Source organism: Sphaeramia orbicularis, chromosome 21, assembly GCF_902148855.1.
Source record: "Sphaeramia orbicularis chromosome 21, fSphaOr1.1, whole genome shotgun sequence".
NCBI classification, from domain to species: Eukaryota; Metazoa; Chordata; class Actinopteri; order Kurtiformes; family Apogonidae; genus Sphaeramia; species Sphaeramia orbicularis.
Genome location: NC_043977.1, coordinates 6,545,111 through 6,570,011, shown reverse-complemented (window position 1 = coordinate 6,570,011; position 24,901 = coordinate 6,545,111). Strand labels below are relative to the sequence as shown.

Genomic DNA, 24,901 nt, shown 5'->3' with positions numbered 1-24,901 from the left:
ACCAAAGGGTCTGATCCCAACTGCCAGAGGGTTCGATCCCACCCGCCAAAGGGTCCGATCCCAACTGCCAAAGGATCCGATCCCACCTGCCAAAGGGTCCGATCAAACTCACCAAAGGATCCGATCTGACCCGCCAAAGGGCCCAAACACACCCACCAGAGTCCTATCCCACCCACCAAAGGGTCCGATCCCACCCGCCAAAGAGTCCGATCCCACCCGCCAAAGAGTCCGATCCCACCCGCCAAAGAGTCCGATCCCACCCGCCAAACGGTCCCATCCCACCTGCCAAACACCAAAGGTCCGATCCCACCCACCAAAGGGTTTGATCCCACTCACCAAAGGTCTGATCCCACTCACCAAAAGGTCCGATCCCACCTGCCAAACACCAAAGGTCCGATCCCACCCGCCAAAGTGTCCGATCCCACCCGCCAAAGGGTTCAATCCCACCCGCCAAATGATCCGATCCCACCCACCAAAGTGTCCGATCCCACCCGCCAAAGGGTCTGACCCCACCCGCCCAACAGTTCCATCCCACCCACCAAAGAGTCCGATGCGACCCATGGCATGAATTTTTCTTTTTGTTTTAGTGAAAAAAAAAAAAAAATTACATGAACATATTTCAACTTACAAATTATCCTTTCACAAAAAACTTTAATAACCTGAACAAATATGAACGACCTGAGATTTATTGAGAAAGTTAAGTGTAATTTTACCAATATTCTGTCTGTTACTAAATGTTTTGTGTATTTGTTGATCCAATCTGATCTGTAAGTTGTAATTTGTGTCCAGAGGATCGGTGCATATTCATTCTTTCATCCTCTTGTTGGGATTAGCTAATAGCCTTTCTGCTAAATCTACAACAATGCTGCTGCTGTAGATGAGCTGAAGAGCGGAAAGGGTGAGGAGGTGTCAACATTTCTGCAGTGAAAAAAAAAACAATCCTACTCTGATGGATAAAATTCCGTTTACGGTCTGTTCTCTCTGATGTAAAACACACGGGCAGCTGTTGCTTTGTATTGGAGTTCGCTAACATTAATGACTGCCTCCCAACACAAACCTCCATAATGAGCCTCTAAACACATTTTCATTTCCTGTCGACAGCTTTCAGGCTCATAGTGGTGTTCTGGTTTTCCTCGTCTCGGCGTGGGTCTACATTCATATCTCTCTTTAAAGCGCCTCGATACCTTTTCGTCAGGTTTTCATTATCGTCCAGACCGCCCCTCTGCAAGCTTAAATGTCTATTTGTTCCTCAGTCTTCTACTTCTCTGCCAGCGTTTTTCCATTATTTCCCAGCATGCCCGTTTGTCTTGTTGTTATTCCTACGCTACCTTCCTTCCAGTCTCACCATGCAACAAAAGCAAACAGCCAAAACACAATGATGGACACCAAATCCTCTAATCTGTGTTAAATCTTCTGATGTGTGAAAGCCATCCTGGAACAGTAAATGTGTTGTAATTAGACTTTGATAATTAGAGACGAGGGACCGAGGGAGGTCCCACAGTGATTATTATGGGATAGTTACAGCCAGAGAAACAGGAGGAGAGTGGGCTGAAGTTCACCAAATACATCCAACACAAAGAAGGAGGCTGCAAAAACTGCACACAGGAAGATAAGCAACTCCAAACTCACATCTTGAGCTTCTCGCACTGTTATTACCAACACGCAGAACTTGAAAAACCTTAATCGGTTTCAAGAAAAAGCAGATGTGTTTTAATACTCTGGATGTTTCAGATCCATCGTCATCTGTAGGAGTTTTAGTGCAAAAATCGGATAAAAAATATACACCAATCACTCAACAAACTACTAAGGATGCACTGGTATCACATCATATCTGACAAAAACTGGTACATTTATCATTGGAGCTGCCAAAATTAGACTTTTTTTAGGTCTGTCTCTGTTGCAAACAGTATTTTAACAATTTTTTACTTACTTTGTTGGCAAAATTGACCTTGTACTCATCTGTGTTTAGGTATTTTAGATTAATATATTTCTTTAAATGGCATGTTTATAACCTTTTGCGATCTTTTAGGGTGACAATTTAACACCTGCCCAGGGACTGCAGATGAAAAATAGCCATTACGCTAACTGTGGTACATTTACAGCCATGTGAATTAATGTACAATGTGCAATAAAATTACATTAAATTAAATAAATATCAACCAGTATCGGTATATAAGGTATGTTTTCACCGATGGCAGTGGCAGATATCACAGGATGTTTCATAAATGTGTATATCTGGGATGCAGGTATGAAAACCTTTAAAATATGAAGTGTTTTACAAATATAAAATAAACATTTCTTTGTTAAGGGGAATAAACAGCAAAAATAAAATACTAAGTAATAGAAAGTCACATCTGTATCAGCATCAGTTATCAGTCAAAATATCATTTTTTATTGCTGCATTCTCACAAAACATGCAAATAATCTGGGAACTGTGTGTTATTGTACTCTATTATGATTTTGAGCAACTGCACAAAGAAAAGTTGTAAAAAATAGTACCAAAATCGCAGTAAAGATATGCTCCAGAGACACTACAGGGGTTGGACAAAATAATGGAAACACCTTCACCTCAAGATGATAATGCCCCAATCCATACAGCTAGAACTGTTAAAGAATGGCATGAGGAACATTCTAATGAAGTTGAGCATCTCGTATGGCCGACACAGTCCCCAGACCTCAACATTATTGAGCATTTATGGTCAGTTTTAGAGATTCAAGTAAGACGTCGATTTCCACCGCCATCGTCTCTAAAAGAGTTGGAGGGTATTCTAACTGAAGAATGGCTTAAAATTCCTTTGGAAACAATTCACAAGTTGTATGAATCAATACCTCAGAGAATTGAGGCTGTAATTGCCGCAAAAGGCGGACCTACACCATATTAAATTATTTTTTGTTGATGTTTTAAGGTGTTTCCATTATTTTGTCCAACCCCTGTATATTCAAGCATTTTCAAGGATTTCAAGAACCCATATGAACCCTTTGTATCGTCCTGGGTTTTATGTTATTGCATTAAATTCCAGTAAATATTGCTAATATTGTGACTTGTCATTAGTTGTATCATATTTTGGCTGTTTTTGAGTACTTCTGATTTTGCCTTTATATACTACATAAAGAAATGTTTACTATACACATGTTTGGTATTGGTGTTTTTTTTCAGCACAACTTCATCTATCTCGTCGGCCTATTATTTTTTCACTTTAACCTACTATATCAACACAAAAGGCTAAAAAACACGCAAAAAATATAAAATCTGATTTAAAAAATGTATATAATTTATTGCATAATAACACAAAGATGCTTAACGAACATTTTCAAAGACTTTAAAAGTGAATATTGGTTCTAAATATTAGGTATATAAAATCTAAATTGTAATAAACTAAAACTATACTCACATTTTTGACATAAAAGCGTATCCTTACATAAGCATTTTCTCATCCCACCCAACCCTGGTCCTCTCGGTCTCCACATCTGGTTCAGGTGGGGGTCATCCTCACCCTTACCTGTAATGCTAATGCAGTCTGTAGATTAGAATTTGCAGATTTGGCCATTTCTTTCCATTTTGAAAAAGGACAAAAAAATGACGAAGATATGGTCAGAAATCTAACGCCCCCTGTTGAGCCGCATTATGTAATAAATTCCCATTATGTAATAAAAGTTCAAAATGTAATAATAATGTCATGTCATCTTGTAATAAAGCCGCATTATGTAATAAACTGACGCATTTTGTAATAAACTACGTCAACACATTATGTAGTAAATTTTTTCATATTATGTAGTAAGTTATTACAATTTGAGAAGTTTATTACAAAATGCACTTGACACATTTTTATTAAAAAAATGTAATAACATGGTTCATGATGTAATAACAATCCAAATTAATATAATTTCAGAGCAATTTAGAAGAAACTAGTCACAGGAGCTACAGGTAATGGACTCAGAACTTTAACTACACAGTTTAAAGATTAATTTAGCACATTCCATTTTCCTGAAAATAAAAATGTGTCAAGTGCATTTTGTAATAAACTTCTCAAATTGTAATAACTTACTACATAATGCGAAAAAAATTACTACATAATGCATTGAGGTAGTTTATTACAAAATGCATCAGTTTATTACATAATGTGGCTTTATTACAAGATGACGTGACATTCTTGTTACATTTTGAACTTTCATTACATAATGGGAATTTATTACATAATGCAGCTCAACACCCCCCCACCTCATTTTCATACTTTTATTTACGTTTGTTTTCTCCAAGTTCAAACCGTCATATCTCCAGTTGACTTTGCTCTATCAACATCAAATAAAAAATGGGAGAGTGTTTCAAGTCCACACTTTCGAATGCAATTGTCCCCAGTCGTCTACGTCACCGACTTCCGATGCTACGACGTGTTGAAAATATCATGTGATTCAGTCACGGGGCCGTGACCGTGGACCCCTAAGGGTTAAACCAACAATAAAACAGGAGACATTTCTGATCAAATCCAGATAAAACTCATTCATTTACATCTCTGTATTTCCTATAGTTTGAATTAAAATGTTACCAAATCTACAGCGGTGTATTCAGCCAAGCCTCCTGTTGAGGAAGCGAGGGTTTATCTACGCCAAACGTCCACCTCCGTCAGACTTTACTGAGGTCAACGAGACTCTGTTCGAGGTGTTTCAGGTAAATCTGCGTCCTTACCTGCAGTCCAGCTTCTCAATCTCAAAGTGCGGGTTGAAGTTGAGGACGATGCGTTGCGAAGGCTCCGGCGCCGTGATGATCCAGCGGCAGTTCTGATGGGGCGGGTACTCCAGCGGGTACCCGGGGGTGGTGATGTAACCGGCGTCGCTGGCGTCTAAATAACCACCACATGGCTCCGATGCTGCACGAAAGAGACAAGGACAGGACGTTTTAGAGGTTTATTCTGATTTTATATACTTCTATTATGTTTTCGTTGTCTATTAAGTTATGATTAAAAACACAAATCAGTTCAAAGGAGTATATAAAATACAGTTTTTTTATGAATATAAGGATGAGGAAAAGGACGGTAATGTCAGTGTTTAACCCATAAAGACCCAAACAGCCCCTTGTAACTGTTTAATACCTGTTGATCCACTAATCCTATCAATACATGTAAATAATTGGTGTAAAATACAGTTCTTCATCTTTTCATGGTCATCAGATACGACCAATTTGGACATTCAGAGGCTCCAAAGTTACCATGGCAACACCATCATCTTCTACAACATTGATTCACTAGTAAAACCCATGGAGTTGGATCAATGACAGTGGATGGACACACTGGGTTTATGTTCAGTTAATGAGAGATTTTGTTGAATAAGTCACTTTCTCCTCATTTTTTTCTGAAATGATAGAATATTTATTGATTTTACCCTGAGCTTTTAATTACATCTACATGATCAGCTTAATTTTATGTTCAGTTAGTGAAATATTTTGCTGATAAAGTCACTTTTTCCTCAGTTTTCTCTGTTTCTGATATAATAACCCTCAACTTTAATCTGAGATTTTATGAACATTTACATAATCAGTGAATTAAATACAGGATAAGTTCATGATTTTCACTTTTAAAAAATGCAAAATACAGAGGATAATATTAAAATAAATGGTGATAAAACACTTAACAAATGTTAAAAAGTAGCACTGGGTCTTTATGGAGTAAAGAAATAAATATAGCGGTATTGTTTTGTTCTGTTCTTTATTTAAAAACATTCATTTGAGTTGTGTGTAATGGGAACATATATGTTTATGTATTTGTTCCTTTTCAAACATGACATGAAAAGGAAATGTAAGTACAGTGAATTAAACATGTTTGAAATAAAATATCTATCTATCTATCTATCTATCTATCTATCTATCTATCTATCTATCTATCTATCTATCTACCTACCTTCTTCATCCCTTCCCTATTTCTATCCATCTTTCCTTTCTTCCATCTGGCCAACCTTCTTTCCTTCATCTATCCTTCCATCCATGTTTCCTTCCTTCTTTCCATCTATCTATGCTTCCTTACTTTACTCCATCCATCCATCATCCATCCTTCTTTATTTCCTTCCATCTATCTTTTCATTCATCCATCCATCATCCTTCTTTCATCTTTCCTTCCACCCATCCACCCATCTATCTATCTATCTATCTATCTATCTATCTATCTATCTATCTATCTATCTATCTATCTATCTATCTATCTATCTATCTATCTATCATATTTCCAGCAACATTAATGTATAGTTACAGTATTTTAATAAATGGCTGTGGCAAAGTTAGTTTTTTTTTTTCATCTTACAGTGACTCTGTTCACATCACATGAAAAATAAAGTGATTTTTGCCTGATATTTCTGCAAATAACTGTTGTTTTATGTATTATTCTGCATAGTATTTTAGATACAACTTGTACTTTTACAGTACACGTTGAAGAACATCGATAAACGAGTAACTTTAAGATGCAAACAAACCAAATGGGCTGAATATTGGAGCAAAATGTCCCTTATAACTAAACTTGTGGTTACTTTCTTGACATATTCTCTCAATACACTGATAAAAAAGACTAATAACTACAGACCGCAGTTTGATTTTCTCTTGTTAATGTGATTTAAAAGCAAAACTAAAAACGTTAAGATGAAAATAGGAACTTTTCAAAGAGGATTAAAGTGAAATAGTGATCGTCCTGAGTCATTTTAATGTAAAACTACATATATTTGCTCCTCAGGCTTGATTTAATGATGATGCAGATAAGCGCCGTGTTTGCAGACACAGGATACGATGAACAAAGCAGCATGTGTTTGATGTGGTTGTGGATGGGGCGGGGTCAGAGGTCACCCTGGCATGAGGACGTACAAAGAGTCTATTTTGACCCGGAAAAGGCCGTCGCTCACACACATGCGGCGTCCGAGTCGTGCAGATTCCACAGCCGCTGTCACAGAGCGGATCCACTTGTCAGCGTCCATACGTCTGTGTCATGTCAACAACAATGGAGCTCATTGACGGGCGCAGATGTCCACGCTGACACACACGAGTAACTCATATACACCAGTGACACCCCGACACTAAACACTCGTCCGCACACACATCTCCGCTGTATGAGCTCTGTGGATTGTATTGTCGAAGCCGTTTGATGGACTGTCCATCAGAACAGAAGAACTGCACTGTCACAGATCTGCTCAGGCTTTAACCACAAGACAGCACACTTTGTTAAGTCCAAACTCCTCCGAAAGGCTTTAACGGTACAATATGAGCAACAGTACACAGGAAAGAGACCTCAAAAACCAAGACTGTTAACACCCACAAACCTACTCACAAGTACAAGCACCAAAACCACACTGTTAAAAATACTCTACAGTCTGCCTCCAAAGTATCATCAACTAAATATTAAAGTTTAAACCTACTGTTTATAGTTATGTAACCATTCAGAAATAAGTAAAAAACCACATTAACGCTGCAACTAATGACGATTTCAATAGTTGAACAGTCATACTATGAACTGCAAAAAACAACGGGACACGTTGAATTCAGGTCTTTATTTTCTAACAGGGGTCTGGGATACTAAAGTGATAAATATTTATCTCAAAAATACTATATTCTGATAAATATCATAGCATTGGTTAGTTTGGTTTAAATTGTTATATGTTTCCAAAATGACTCAGAGATGGTTTTGACTTCATGTCTCTCAACACTGATAATGGGTTGTTGTTTTTTTTTTTTTTATTCATGACAATAATTGTAAATGTTCTACCACTAAATTTCTAAAATATTTCTCATGCTCTGGCTGTAGATAATAATTTTCTACCCCAACTAACCATCTACTTTCTTCACATCTCACTGAGGAAGAAAAATCTTTGAGGAAATACTGATGTTTATAAACTATATGGACATAAATATTGAGACACGTCATGTCTACAGCTGTAAGATGTCCTGTTCATGATGATTTGTGACAAAAAACACCAATATTATATCAATATTACTGTACAATTAACGTACATGATGAGTGAATAAGTATGTTTTGTTTTTGGTTTTTTTATCCATGACTATGATTTTAAACGCGTGTGTCGACCTGTGTGGATCCACTGGTTCTAGACGTGGTGGTTTTTATGCTGTTGTGTATTCGTGCATGCTGTGCCACGTGTCCAACAGTCACTAACAAAAAGTTCTGGCCATAGCAACATGATTGTAAGGCTATTGTATTCCAAAATTACTAATATCTCCCAAAATATCGGTCCTATCAACCTCCAATTTTCACTAGTCTGTTCCTGGACCAAAAATACATAAGTATGACAAACTGCAGGAGTCAGATCTGTACAGGTTTTTGGGTGAATCCCCAGACACACACACACACACACACACACACACACACACAGAGGCCACTTAGCTTTTATAATATAGATGTTGATGCTGATTTGAGATATAAAGTGTATTCAGCAAAAAAAAAAATCTATTTACTACATACTTTAACAAGAACTTTTGCTGCACAACAATAACAATTCATAAGAACGTTTGTTAAACAGATATTCAATTCAATATTCAACAAATATTGCAGCAGCAATAAAATACTTTCTTTCCCTTAAACACTTACTTTTGTGTATTTTGTGCAAAGAGGGAAGGAAGGAAAGATCTAAAAATCAACATTCTCTGATTTGAGGTTGTTTACTTTTAATATTTTCTTTGACCAAACTAGCTTTTTTAAAGTTTTTGGGCTGCCTTTCATCATAAAGGCTGGAACAGAGATGTTGCAATAAGCAATAAGATTAAATGTTTCTTCCTAAAAGTGCATGACATCATTATCTGACCTGTGGACGATTAATTTAGTGACTGCTTAACTTTCCTCTACTATATAAATAAATGCATTAGCATAGCACACACTCTGTAAAATACACTCAAAGTAGCAAAACTGAGTCAGAAAGTTTGGATTTTGATATTATTCTGTTATTTATGCAATGACAAACCCAGAGTCTTCGTTCATGCGACTGCTAAGCCCTGGCGTCTGGTGAAATCTGTCTCACAAAAGACAGTGTCACTTCTGGACGAGCGCCAGCGTCTCTCAGTCCGATCTATGACGTCGTATTTATCACCGCCGTGCTGAGTGAGGAGGCAACGGCCCAGTCCAACGACTCAGCAGAATGGTACATGTTTTAACTCTATAAATAGAGCAGCTACTGTAAACCTACTCTGACCACTCACACATGCAAACATTAACACACACACACACACACACACACACAAGCTGTAAACACTTTATCAGACACGTTGTTCAGAATAAATCCACATTAAGTTCCATAGAAGTTCACGTGTTACATTTCTTTGTCGTGACTGAAATATGACAGCGCTATGATAAATGCGTATGTAAAAATAGAACCAATGTCCCTGTGTCTCAGCGTTAGCCTATGTTCTATCAAGAATCAATACCATATAAAAGTCCATATATGACTGCCTATCAGTGATCAATAGTAACTATTCAAGATTCATTGATTTTTTCTTGTCAATTCACTCGACGCACAGAACATGCAGAGAACTAAGATACTGTTTCTCTCTCAGCTTGTGAAATGACATGCATTAAAAAAAAAGAGGTGAAATAGAATAAGAGTAAATAAGTGGCAAAAAGAATAAACTAGAAGCACTCGGAGAGCGCAGACCTCCGCCAAGGCTGATCAGTGGCCCCCCCCCGTGGGCCCCCCCACCCCCGATCACCACCAAAATTTAATCATTTCTTCCTCATCCCATTTCCAACAAACCCTGAAAATTTCATCCAAATCTGTCCATAACTTTTTGAGTTATGTTGCACACTAACAGACAGACAAACAAACAAACAGACAAACAAACAAACAAACAAACAAACCCTGGCAAAAACATAACCTCCTTGGCGGAGGTAACTATAGTAGAATATAAAATGTACATGTTCATCTATTCACAGTAGCAGCAGTAGTGCAATACAGTAATGGGAATACTATAATGATATATTTTTTTTTTTTTAAATTGCAAAAAGTGGCACATACACATATTTACACAATCGACATTTCACACAACAATAGTGGACAACACATAACATGCAACATATACAAAGATTATTATATACTATATTGATATTTCTAACTGTTTCCATGTTATAAACCATCGAAACATGGATCATTGTAAGTGAAGGCACATTTTTAATATTTAAACTAGAAAAGCAGTCGGTGAGTGCAGACCTCCGCCAAGGCAGATCAGTGTGTTGTCCCCCCCCCCCCCATCACCACCAAAATGTAATAATTTGTTCCTTGTGCCAGTATCAACATGTCCTGAAAATCTCATGAAAATCCATCCATAACTTTTTGAGTTATCTTGCTAACAGACAAACCACAATGAAAACATAACCTCCGCTGTTTCACTTGGCGGAGGTAAAAATTCGTGAAAAATTTTTTAAAAAATCTAAAATTCTCAAAACTGTGAATAGACTTTATAGACATCGTCCAAAGGAAAATACATGTAAAATTTGAAATGAATCCAACCAGTCGTTTTGAGGAAGATTGTTGAAATATACACATTGGTGACCTTGTGTTTGACCCTTCAAGGTCAAAGGTTATGGACCCAAATCAAAGTCCATATATGACTTCCTATCAGTGCTCAATAGTAACAATATTGATATCTGCAACCATTTACATGTTATAAACCATCAAACTATGGACCATTAGAAGTTTAGGCACATTTTTTAAAATATAAATCCTTAATTTATTTATTTATTCAAGATGATGATGACGACGAAGACGACACCGGACACAGCGCCTTCACAACAGCTCATGGTTTATCGGTCAGTGAGATAAAAACACAGCGTGGTGAAAGTGGAGGTCAGATCTGTGCACATACAGATTTGACTGACACTTTGGCATCGAAATCTAAATCTGGTGTCCACCTCACACCATCTGCAAACAATTAGCGACCCCCCCCCCCCCCCCACATATATCACTCTATATCTCATCTGCCTCCCCTCCCCCTCCCCCCGCCGACCCCCCCTCAGTGTCCCGTCTCCCCGGTGACATACGTTAATACCGGGCTCGAGTTACCAGGCCTGTGTAACCCGGTCCAGACGCATTTCATCTCAGCACCACCTGGATTAGCGTTTAACCACTCAGGAATCTCACAGCAGCCGCGGCCAAACACCACTTTTAGCACACAGCTTAGCTAAGTGTATATAAGAGAAATTCTGAGATGTCTGCGGAGGCTATAGGCGAGGCAGGAATCCATTTATTAATAACTGATCACTACCAGCGACACGTTCTACTGAGATTTACATTTACTTTACAGCTACAACAGTCATACTTAGGCTTTATTCAACAAACACGTCTGATAGAATATGTCAAATCTAACATCATCACAGATATATATATATATATATTTTTTTTTTACATCCAAAAGTTTCCAGACAACATTAGTTGGAAATATTTAAGAAAAAACATTCTATTTAAAACAGGAAATAAATATTTTATTATTATTTGGTAAAAGATTTCATCACCAGCATGTAAAGCAAATGTGCATGTTTACATATTTAGAGCTGTAATAGTTACTGTAATGGATGAACTGGTGTCACTGATTACACTGGTCAATGTGCTGAATCCAAAAATCACATTAATTTTGCTCAATCAGGTCAACTTTCTGAACTATGCTACATATTGGCTTTTTAACATTTTTGCTTACATTTATGGGCATTTTCACATCATATGATACAAAATTCTTTCATATTTCTTGCAATAAATGAGTTCTGAAGATTTTACTTTTGCCAATTTATGATTGTTTTTTTTAATATTACAGGTGAATGAAATGGCTTCGACTAGAAGATCTTGCAAAAATAAGCCTGACGTATTCTGCTACATCTGCGCTGAATACACCATTGTACCTAACAGGAATCAAGTCACAAGTTTCATCAAGTGTGCTTACCAATCTTATTTTGGTATTAATGTAATTAAGTGTAATCAATTTTGTGAGAAGATCTAATTTTTCAAAATCAAATTAGCAAAAAAACCTGACCTGATTGAGAAAAACAGATGTCATTTTTGGATTTAGCGGTGCAAAAGGGTCCTAATTCAGTTGAAAAAACCTAGACAACTTGCAAAAAACATTTTTTTGTAACCCAGTGTTATATCTGGATGGAAGGAAGGAAGGAAGGAAGGAAGGAAGGAAGGAAGGAAGGATAGATAGATAGATAGATAGATAGATAGATAGATAGATAGATAGATAGATAGATAGATAGATAGATAGATAGATAGATAGATAGATAGATAGATAGATAGATAGATAGATAGATAGATAGATAAAGGAAGGAAGGAAGGAAGGATGGATGGATAAGGGGGGAAGGACAGATATGGAAGAAAGGATGAAGGAGGGAAGGATACATGGATAGATGAATGAAGGAAATAAGGATGGATGGATGAAAAGATGAAGGAAGGAAGAATAGACAGATCTAAAAATCCACATCTTCTGGTTTCACCTTCTTTACTTCTAATATTTCTTTTGACCAAACTAGCTTTTGTTTGTTTTTTTGTTTTTCAATCGCCTTTCAACATCGACCTAAGAACAGATGAAAACGATCGGTGTTTACTAAACCAGACTCATTTACAGTTTTGTGTGTTTCGCTTTTTTCATGAACACTGTCTTTGGTTTGTCCAAAGTTTGAGCAAACAAGAAAACAATGTATGTCATGTGTGTAATCTGCGGTGTGTCATCCCTGTAATCTTCTATATCGAAACGTCTCTAAAACCACCTCATGAGAAGGTATAAACGTTTTTGGGATCTTTGACAGCTTTTGTGACATTTCAGTGTTTCCATTACCAGTTTTCTGTTAACATTTACATTTTGTGCATTTCTGAGGGTAACAGAAACCCAGCTCCTGTTTCATTTCATCTGATCTGATCGGTGATTGGTGATTAAAGCCGTCAATCACTTAAAAACACCCACGATTAGCCAAACTCTGCATGATTAAAACCACAGCAGCAGAACCAGAGTCCACAGGAGGACTTAGAGTTCCTGTTCCCGCTCAGACCTCTTAGATTCCAATATTCTGAGCCATAATTATGCAGGTTTTTTAGCTGAGTGATGCCAAAAAGCTACAATGCAACTGCAGCTTTAATCAAGAAAATGAACCACACCAGATCAACAGGTCAGTCTGGGATGAAAACAATCAGAACTCGGAGCTTTAATGAGATAAAACCTCAGCGAGAAGAGCAGGAAGTCCGATCTAGTATCAAGAACCGGACAAAACCGCACAAAACCCATGAAATCTGCATCTGAAGAGCAGCTGTGGTCACTGCACTGTCGATTATGTGCAATCAGTCGTGTAATAATCCTCCGCAGTTCATGAAAAACGCTCTGTTCTTGCAATAACAATGCAATATTTATTCAAACATAAATGAAGAGATTGGTAAAAGATGCAGTAAGATAAAAAGCAATTATAAATGAATGACGACCTGTAAAATTCTGTTGATACGATCTGTAAAAATCACATTTTTAATCGCGAAAAGTGCAAAAAGTAATAGTGTTCTTTCTGTACAATCACTTCCTTCATCGTGTCCTAATGCAATCACTATCAATAATGTGCAATAAAGCTGTATAACGTGAATTATGTAATAAGCTTCCATTTTAATCAGAGCTTTTATGGACATCTACATGATCAGTAAATGAAATACTGGAAAATATCAGATTTACACTTAAAAATGCTCAATACATATTAGAATAAATGGTGATAAATCACTTAAGAAAGGTTAAAAATTGAGAAAAAATTCATTTGGGAACTACCATAAAAGTAGGTCTGGGTCTTTATTGGTAAATTATAGACCATGAAAATGAATATAAACTAATAAATACAGACTAAATACATTTTCAAGGCTCAAACTGAGGCAGAGCCATCCTGATATGTACAATAACTTCAACTGTTTTCAAAGCAGTGTACTACAATTATTTCAATAACTGGATATTTGACAACAAAAAAGCACATTAAGAAAACATTTGCATGTAGAAAACAAACTATATGGAGAAAAAAATATTGGGAAATATCACAACTACAGCATCAGCTTCCAATTTCTGTTGATTTCAAATATTACGATAAAGTTTGACCATTTTTGTGAGTAATTATTACAATAAATGTCAAATCAAGTGACAGTTGAAGGTTTCATGTGGCTTAAAATTATTATTTATAGTTGGAAAGTGACAAATGTTTCAGAAATCTGCAGTTAAAACAGCTGAACTGAAAAAAAAAAAAAAAAACTTGAATGTTGACTAAAACTGAGTAAAAAGAAACTCTGAAGCATTCTGTAAGCGTTTTAAATGAAAACTAACCCAAAATCAACCTAAAAGTCAAAGTAAAACTGATTATGATGATATTTATCACCCTGTTGCCTGAATAAATACTTTTATTGATATATTTTTAGTCAAACTTCCTGTGATTACAGATTTACTGATCATATTTTCTTCACCCTAAAATTTCCGGACAGCAGCTTTTGTCTTTCTACAGCCAGAAAAATCTCCATTTGGTAAAAGATTCCAGCAGCAGCACATCAGTTTGTTCCTTCAACTGCACAAATGACTGAAATTTAGTGAAAACGCTGTTGGAAAATGGAGTTTTCCATCAGTGTTTTACTCCGACATTTAATGGAAGACACCACCTCCTAATACCCTGATATTGATTCACTGAGCACCAAACCAAAGTAATTAATCAATGAATGTGCAAATGAATATTAAACCAACTGTATTAAAAAAAAAAAAAAAAAAAAAACGAGAAGGGAGTGATTTTTTTTTACCTTGAAAACTTCATTTTAACCACTGACTCCCCATTCTGTAGGAACCAACAGTTTGTAAAATATCCTGTAATATTATAATTACACTATTTATAGAAAATAAAACACACAAAGTACACATTTTGGAATCAAACTTAACACATTAGCAACAAAAAAATGCAAATACACTCATGAATGAGGGATGTACAACGCCTTTAATTAATCCTTTATTGTATTCAATTTTAAATGAGTGATCACACAATGACACTGGTTAATAAAAATAGTTCCATGATCCATTTTCAGTCATGAACTTCAGAACACTTCAAACATATTTAACTTGGATGGTATTGAGGAACCAGTTAGTCCAACGGTCCGATGAAAGGATCCCATGGACTTTCGGTATCAGTTGGCGTTCGTCCGTCGTCCGTAAACAATTTTTCATGAATCTTCTTCTCCAAAACCATCAGTCACAATTACTTAATATTTGTTGTGGAACATCTTTGTGGTAAGGTAGGTCTACCAAGTTTGTTCAAAGAATTGGGAAATATCTTTTAATTTGTTATGAATATTTTAAATTTTAAAAATCCCCATTAGTCTATAATGGGACAAAGTGCTACAACTTGAAAACAGTTGAAGATATTCATATAATTACTATTTGCAACAGATAGGAAGTCACATATGGGCTTTCATTTGGTGTCATGACCTTTGACCTTGAGTGACTTTGAAAGATCAAACCCAAGGTTATCCATGTCCAGATTTCGAGAAACTTCAAAACCGTCAGCCAGAATCAACTGAAATTCATAGCAGAGGTTCTTTGGGGTAAGGTCTACCAAGTTTACCCAAAGAATTGGGAAATATTGATTTTTGCATTTGTTATGAATTTTTGAAATTTTATAAATCCCCATTGGTTTATAATGGGACACATTTCAAAGTGCTATAACTTAAAAACAGTTGATGATCTTGATATAATTACTATTGGGAACAGATAGGAAGTCACATACAGGCTTTCATTTGGTGCCATGACCTTTGACCTTGAGTGACCTTGAGATTCAAATGAATGTCAATTAATGTCTTTAAATTTGCAGACTAAAGGACCCTTGATCCTATTTTTTTTTATGATATGATGACATGTTTGTTAAAAGCTCTGACACTCCTTTAACTCCACCTTTATCAGCCTTTTTTCAATTTTGTTCCAATTGAATGCAAAATTTTCATGCGTATTTGACATTAAAGAGTTAATGCAAACAAAGCCTTTTTACTACAGTTTATTCCATAATACAATGAGAATTGATGAGAGAATCAAATCAATACATGATATCGGTAATGGACCTGGAATCACTAAATTCTTATCCGTTTCTTTTCCTACTTAGGTTCAATCTGCGTTTCAGTGCACGTCGACTTCAGAGCCAATGATCTGCACAGAATCCTCCTTTTGCTTCACGCCATCTTAATTCATTCCCGTCTCCGTCTTTGACAGTTCCGTTCTCCGCCGCGTTCACCTGTTTGATCATTCTCGACGTGAGCAAACGCTTTTCCCAAACTCAGCATCTCATGTATTCTGACACACCAGCGTACACTGCACTTACTACCCACAATGCAGCAGGTCAGGGCGCTATCGTGTGGAATACAAATCAGTGTTCCTATAGATTTACATAAGGAGGCTGTATATGAACTGTCAACTCATCAATAGCAGCAAGAGAATCACTCAATAGTTGAACTTAAATGTGTTATGTAAGATTGAATAAGTGAAGTAAGTGGCAGAATAACACACTATCGACTGGTTCTTTTTCTGTACAATTGATTTACCATAAGGAAAGTGGGTGAATTAATAATTAAGTGCATGATTGAACTGGTTAAAAATTGCAGTATTTATCTATATTGACTGAAATTCAATATTTTTTTGTAACAGTTTGTTCAGTCAACTCTATGTCTCTCTACAGAATTCAGTTTTTTCAACACTAAAACAAGATTAAAAGACAAAAAGTTTAGTTTTTGCTGTAAATTACTGTAGTTAACCCTTTAAGCACCAAAGTGGCAATATTGTGATGAGTAACAACTGACTGAAACAGACCATAGCTCCAGATAGAGTGACCAAATTTTGTTACCTCATTCAATCCTAAAACCATTTCAGGGCATGTTTCTATTCCAAGTGAAGAAGAAAATACAGTTTAAAGGTGTGGTCCTGAGCTGGTTTCATAAGTAAATGAAGTTTATTTAGTTTTAGTTTGGATAGATAAAGACAGATTTGTCTACTCTGCTGCTTAGATAAAAAGATACTGAAGCTGACTACATTTCACCTTCTACTGTTAAAGTTCATTTATTTTAAGGATACGATGAAAAAAACCCCAAACAAAAACACAAGAAAACTTCCATGTAAATATGTCCAAAGTTTCAATTTAAAAGTTACACAATCCAAAATGGCTGCTGCCTGTGACACCACCATATGCAAATTAGATGAGTACATTTACTCCCATCATAACCTTTGGGTCAAACCCAATATTTTTGTCATTTACTGTATAACTTTATCTCTAAACACTTCCAAAATACAGCTTCCTGAAATCTTGATATCAAAATTAAATATTTATAATTTTTGAAAAAAAACAAAAACAAAAAAGGCACCTACAGGGTTAATAAAAGCAGTGTTTATTATTCATTATTATTATTATTATTTTTTTTTTTTTTTGCTTAATTCAAGATTTTTTTTGCTTCATTCAAGCAAAAATATCTGCCAATGGAACCAGTGAAAATTATCTTGGTAAGATTTCTTGAAATAAGATTTTCCAGATCTACTGTCTAAAAATCAGTTCTTATATCTCACTGAAAAGTTACTCTTTAGGTGATTGTGTCTTATTTTAAGTGTGATGAGATATTTGGACTAGAAATGAGTAAAAACACATTCGGTAAGATTTTGATATTTTCCAGTGTGTGCAATTTTTGAGTTTGTAGTATTTACTAGGGGTGTGTATTGGCAAGAATCTGGCGATACGACACAAATCACAACACTAGGATCACGATACGATATACCATGGTACTGTTAAAAAGGCACTTCTTTGTTTGTTTCTTCGTTTTTTAAAGATTATTTCCTGGAAGAATTGAATTGCACCAGAAATATGTACAAATACTAAACACATTCTTGTTTGATCAGAACGGGATCTAATGTTATATCCGAACATTTTTCTAATTCTCCTAGTTTCCAAAGGAACTACCATCTGCCTCTCAGACACTAAAAAGTGCTTTTAGGATGCTTCAAATAACCATTATATAATAAAATAGAGTTGAATAATAATAAATGATATAAACAATAAAGAAAATCAAAAAACAAAAATGAACCTCCGCCATATCTGCATTTGAATAAATACCTAAAACTATCCATACAGTACTTTTTAATATCGATACAGTATTGTGAAATGAAATATGGCAATAAATTGTAGAACCGATATTTTCTAACACCCCTAGTATTTACTATAATTCCCATGACATATGAGGGCAGCATGAGTCCAGCTGGTGCACAATCATACTTGACTGATGTCTTAGTAAAAGTGTTAAACCTAAACATGATCATTTGCTCCATAAACGTTTCCATTCTCTTGACCCCAGACTTCATATACCACATCTCTTCCCTCCACCACATCAGCGGCCGTCATCTCCAGCGAACACACCACATATGCACAACAAACCGCACAAACACAAACCGCTGAACGCCGCTTATCCTCGCTCGGCGCTGAATCCAGACCACACACGCTCCAGCGATAAGCAGCAGTAAACGGCGCTAAGCAGTCAAGCACAGATATAAGACAGGTCACTGCATTATTTATGGCTCTCTGACACGTTTAGTATTGCATCCTGATAACACCTATTCAGCACTTTCCCCACATGTGCATACCTCGACACAGACAGCTGCAGCCCAACACCAGTGTAATAAAACAGTTAGAGATGCATGCGCAGCGATATCCACGCATGCACAAACACACACGAGCACAAGAAGCTGTTGTGCAAAACTGAAGCAGATGTTTGTTTTCTGGCCCCAAATGCAAATGTTCTGACCTTGTTTCTAAACTCTTCTTACAGATTCATTTTCCCACTAAATAGAGAGTCTGATCCGACTCAGTGGAGACACTTTTAAGTCTGTCGCAATCAATTTGCTACTCTGCGAAAACTCTGGTAATGTGTTGGACCCGAGTCTCTATTCATTTCTACTGGACGGAGCCTGTAGCGAAAGCCTTAGTGGTTTAGTAAGTGTTTGGATGTGATGAAACTTGGTAAAAGATAAAATGGAAACATAAAAGACGGAGGACCAAACTTGGGATGCGCTGGTTGGAAAATTCTTGGCTGCTACAATATGCCTTGAATTAATCCTTTTTCAATATATGTACCGGAAAATGAGTTATCGCAAAATGACACCGGTTAACTACTGTAATTTACAGCTAAACACGGAACTTCTTCCTCTTTTAATCTGGTTTAAATGTTAAAAAAACTGAATTCTGTAGAGTTACATTGAGTTAACTGAAAAACATTTCACAAAATATTTACTTTCAGTCAATATAGCTAAATACTGCTAATTTCTTACCAGTTCATACTAAAAAATCACACACTTTATTGTTGATTTACCACTTTCCTTATGGTAAACAGACTGTGCAGAAAAAGACCAGTCAATCAGGTGTTAATGAGCGAAAACACATTAATGACTGAATGATATTTTTATTCAGTCTATTCGCACTCAAGTGTTTTTGCTGCTAAACAGAACAGAGCTGCTAAATGGATTTTCATTGTTCCTCTGACAATAATGATAAAGATCTTTTCTATTTTCTTTTCTACGTACCACTTAATTCACATCTATTCAGTCTCACATCACGCATTTAAAGGCGAAGACACACCAACCTGTCACCAGTAAAGGTAGTCCGACTGATCAGTTGGCTCCCATCTCCCCAACACGGTCGAAAAAGTGTGAAGAACACACCAAATCGACTACCGACTCCCACGTACATTCTGCGATTGCGCGACACATAAAACCGGAAAATGACGGAACGCCTCTTTAGACCAACACCCAGAGCTCATTGTCGTCAGTCATTGTCAGCAGAGAATTTTGAGTAGTCCAAAAGGGTTGTTGTTGTTGTGAAGTGAACAGTGTGAAGTACCTTGGCACAGCTGGATTCACAAGGAAACTTCTCGTTCACTGATTCACTAGTCCAGGGCTATCCCTCCACCAATCAGATTGGTCCGACTGAACGACGGATAGTGGTCGATTACACATGTTGAATCGGCCGAAAAGACTGGCGACAGGATTAACGACAGATCACTCAGAACACACCAACCAGACTCATGTCACTGACCTCACCACACTGCCAGACGATGTCCAACCGCCAAAAATCGGATTGGTGTGTCTTCGCCTTAATGTAAACTTGGTTAAAAGATACAGCAAGATAAAATGCAAACATAAAAGAATGAAGACCTGCAAAATTCTCAGTCGATACAGTATGTGACATCACATTTTGGCCAATAGTTGATGTTACAAAAAAACCTCCATTATAGATAGAAAAATAGTTCCTATATCAAATGTTCTTCTAAACTCTTTTAAAGATTAATTTTCCATTAAGAGAAAAGTCTAATCGGACTCTGAAGAGACACTTAAAAGAGTGATATGATAGGCAGACGGCCATCCTTCAGGAGTCTGGGTCTGCTCGAGGTTTGTGCCGTTAAAGGGAAGTTTTTCCGTCCACTGTCACCAGTCACAAGTGTTTGCTCCTGGAGGATTCTGCTGGGTTTCTGTAAATTTGATTTGATTTCAATTTGGTTTGATAAAGCACTTTGTGACTCTGTGAAAAGTGGTCTATAAATAAAATGTACTTACTTATATTTCGCTTTTTTTTTTTTTTCTTAATGTGATTCTTCATTTTCCAACATTTCCCTGTGGTCTCCATAAACTGTAAATACTCTGCTTGGATCTGAATTCTTCATTCATTCAACTCCACAGGTCCATCTTCAACCCTATTTCTGAGTCATGACATGAAAGAGGTGGTTTGGAGCGCTGGCCCTTTAAATGTACATGAGCCACTTCAGGCCCCGCCCCCTCCAGGTTGCTGACCGTGCTTTCTGTCCCGTTCAGACACTTGTGTTTGTTAAAACAACCAACAACTGAACATTTTAGGTAATCGGCTTGAAGTTTGGACATATTTTTAGTGTGGACTACAACCACTGCTGCTGACAAACAATTATGTCGTACTTGGAGAAATGTTTGTCGGAAGTCTGGACCTTATACGTGCAAATGTCGTGACGTAACTTGTTATAAAATGTAACAAATTAAGCAGGAATTAAAAAACAAGTTGTAGAAATCCACTAAATTTTTGGCTGAATGAATATAAAGATAGTTTTGCAGCACCTGGAGGGTTCAAATTCAAACTGTATGAACTATTAGGGTCCAAATCCACAAATAAATGAACCACAGACTAAGAAAAGTGGGTTTAGAGAAATATGAGCCCTTTACTTTGCTCCTGTGTGAAGTTTTGGTTCATGTGTTGGAGTGTATCTTCGTTTCCACTGGACGGCACCCACAGTGAAAGCCTCAGTGGTTTAGTAAGTGTTTGTGTGTGAAAGTGAAAGCATGCGTCAGACCAGGAAGAGGGTTTTATTTGGCCGATCCGCCACCGCTGACCCCAAACCTCAGAGCAGCACGCTCAACCTCTCATCCTCATTAATGCCACTTTTTTTTTTTTTTTGGTTTTCCTCAATTCAGTTCACTCTGTTTTTGCAATATCCAAGAAATGCATTTTTCAGGAGCGTGGCACATTTCCAGCAGCGTGATGGGCTCATAAAAGGGTTTGGGCATTGTTGCCTTAAACGGTAGAAAGACAGATCCCATTTGTAGAAAAGCTTTGGTGAAACTCTGGGAAACACGGAAAGTAACAGGATGAAACGTCAAGGAGATTTTAGGGACTGAAACCTGGGAAAACACAGAAAAAAAGGACAGGAAGGAAGGAAGGAAGGAAAGAAGGAAGGAAACGAAAGAAGAAAGGGAGGAAATTAGGAAGAAGAAATGGAGGAAAGGAAGGAAGAAAGGAAAGAAGGAAAGGGAAGAAGGAAGGAAGGGAGAAAGGAAGGAAGGACTGAAGGAGGGATGGACAAAAGGGAGAAAGGAAGGAAGGAAGGGAGGAAGATGAAAAGGAGGAAAGGAAGAAAGAAAGGAAAGAAGGAAAGGAAGGAAGGAGAAAAGGAGGAAAGGAAGGAAGAAAGGAAAAAAGGAAAGGGAAGAAGGAAGGAAGGGAGAAAGGAAGGAAGGACAGAAGGAAGGAAGGAAGGACAGAAGGAGGGATGGACAAAAGGAAAGAAGGAAGGAAGGAAGGAAGGACAGTAAGACGAAAGGAAGGAAAGAAGGGAGAAGGAAGGACAGAAGGAGGGATGATAGGAGGGATGGACAGAAGGAAGGAAGGAATGAAGGAAGGACAGAAGGAAGGAGGGAAGGAAGGAAGGATGGACAGAAGGGAGGAAGAAAGAAAGAAAGAAAGAAAGAAAGAAAGAAAGAAAGAAAGAAAGAAAGAAAGGGAGGGAGGAAAGGAGGAAAGGAGGACGAAAGGGAGGAAGGGAGGAAGGAAGGAAGGAAGAACTGAAAGTAAGAAAGAAAGAAAGAAAGAAAGAAAGCATGGAAGGATAGAGGCAGAACATCTGTCTCTCATCATCTGAAAGGTAAAAGTCAGCAGCTCAGAAAAGCTCCGTGGACAGAAAACGAACACACACACACACACACACACACACACACACACACACACACACACACACACACACGTCTTCCTCAGAAACAGGTGGGGTTGTGCGTTTCACCAGGTGCCCTGCATTAAACCTCGGTGGAAAACTCCACAGAGATCACAGTGTGTATTTGTGTTAAAATGTGTATTTGTGTTAGATTGTGTATTTGTGTTAAAGTGTGTGCAGCGCAGACCGAAAGAGAGGGATGAAAAACGACTACAAAGGTTCAGAGAAACAAAGAAAGTAATGGGAAAATGGAGACGGGCGAAACAAGGACCAGAGTGTGATGTGGAAAAAGAACTGACAGCAGAACAAGCTTCAGAGACGGAGGCTGATCTGTGGAGCTTTAGACGCTATGAGGAGAATAAAAGAGAGGGAACCGAACGAAAAGGCAGAAGGAGACGACAGAACTATTACAGACCAAAAAGAGGAGGACTTATTTATGGAACAGGAAGTCCTTCAGCTTCATGTTCCCAAGCAGAGCTGGTGGTGTGACTGAAAATATCTACTAATACCAACCATTATCGCGACATGAGTAGAAAATGAACAGACTATAAATGATGGATGAAGATGAAGACAACGATGAAGAAGACAACGATGAAGAAGACAACAATGAAGAAGACAACAACAAAGACGCGACAAAGAAGACAATGAAGAAGATAAAGACGAGGAAGACAATGACGAAAACAACAAAGAAGATGACAATGAAGACAATGATGAAGACGCGATGAAGAAGATAAAGACAACAAGGAAGACGAAGAAGACAATGAAGAACATGAAGACAACAACGCCAAAGATGGTGATGAAGATGAAGACGGCAATGAAGACGGTGACGAAGACGGCGACGAAGATGAAGACGGCGACGAAGACGGCGATGAAGACGGTCAACGAAGACGGCGACGAAGACGAAGACGGCGACGAAGATTACAATGAAGCCAACAACAACGAAGACGAAGAAGACAATGAAGAAGATGAAGACAACAATGATGAAGACAGTGACGAAGACGGTGATGAAGACAGCGGCAAAGACAGTGGCAAAGACAACGATGAAGACAACAAAGAAGATTACAATGAAGCCAACAACAACGAAGACGAAGACGAAGAAGACAGTGAAGAAGATGAAGACAACAATGAAGACCTGGGATGAAGACAGCAACTAAGACACCAACAAAGACGGTGAAGAAGACGCCGACGAAGATGTCAACGAAGACAGTGAAGAAAACACTGATGAAGACACCGATGAAGACAACAAAGACGGTGATGAAAAAAATGATGAAGATGAAGAGAAAAACACCCTAACAAAGACGACAACAAACACGACTAAGACGAAGATGAGGACGGACACAGCTCCATCACCTCATGCCCTTCCATCCGGTGAGATAAAAATGAGCCGCTGCTCCATCCTGAGCCTCAAAGGAACTGTAAAGAAAGCTGTGTTTGTTCTACGGTGGATGAATGGCGTTCCACACTTAAGCCATACCAATGGATTTCCAAGCGAAGGAGTCGAGGGTGAGAAAAACAGGGATTGACCGAGTCAGGACATAGGAACACAACGCTGAAACAGTAAAGAGATTTGCCAGCGTAACAGAGGGAGGAGGGGGGAAGGTGAGGGGAGGTGTCCTAATCGGAGGGAGGAGGTGTGGAGGAGACACAGAGCACTATTAAAGGAGAAGTGAAGTGGCACCAAAGGAGGAAAACAAGATGATTCAGTGTGAAGAGAGAGAGGAGAGGAGACGAAAATGACCTGTGTCCTGTCACGGCGCCACCCGGAGTGAACCCAGCGCCACAACGACCCACAAAGAACCGCTATTACAACAACCTACAAGGAACCGCTATTACAACGACCTACAAAGAACCGCTATTACAACAACCTACAAAGAACCGCTATTACAACGACCTACAAAGAACCGCTATTACAACAACCCACAAAGAACCGCTATTACAACAACCTACAAAGAACCGCTATTACAACAACCTACAAAGAACCGCTATTACAACAACCCACAAAGAACCGCTATTACAACAACCTACAAAGAACTGCTATTACAACAACCCACAAAGAACTGCTATTACAACAACCTACAAAGAACCGCTATTACAACAACCCACAAAGAACCGCTATTACAACAACCCACAAAGAACCGCTATTACAACAACCCACAAGGAACCGCTATTACAACAACCTACAAAGAACCGCTATTACAACGACCTACAAAGAACCGCTATTACAACGACCTACAAAGAACCGCTATTACAACAACCCACAAAGAACCACTATTACAACAACCCACAAAGAACCGCTATTACAACAACCCACAAGGAACCCCTATTACAACAATCTACAAAGAACCACTATTACAACGACCCACAAAGAACCGCTATTACAACAACCCACAAGGAACCACTATTAAAAAAACCTACAAAGAACCGC

General features: G+C 37.8%; 1 protein-coding gene across 2 annotated transcripts in view; it reads right to left on the bottom strand.

The window, feature by feature from the left end:
- Window positions 1–24,901, bottom strand: part of LOC115412168 (neuropilin-2-like) — a 208,172-nt gene that overhangs the window by 172,982 nt on the left and 10,289 nt on the right. For both annotated transcript variants that reach the window (XM_030124508.1, XM_030124509.1), the window contains exon 2: window positions 4,685–4,865. In XM_030124508.1, coding sequence (XP_029980368.1) covers window positions 4,685–4,865 — 181 coding nt within the window. The remainder of the gene's footprint in view (window positions 1–4,684; window positions 4,866–24,901) is intronic.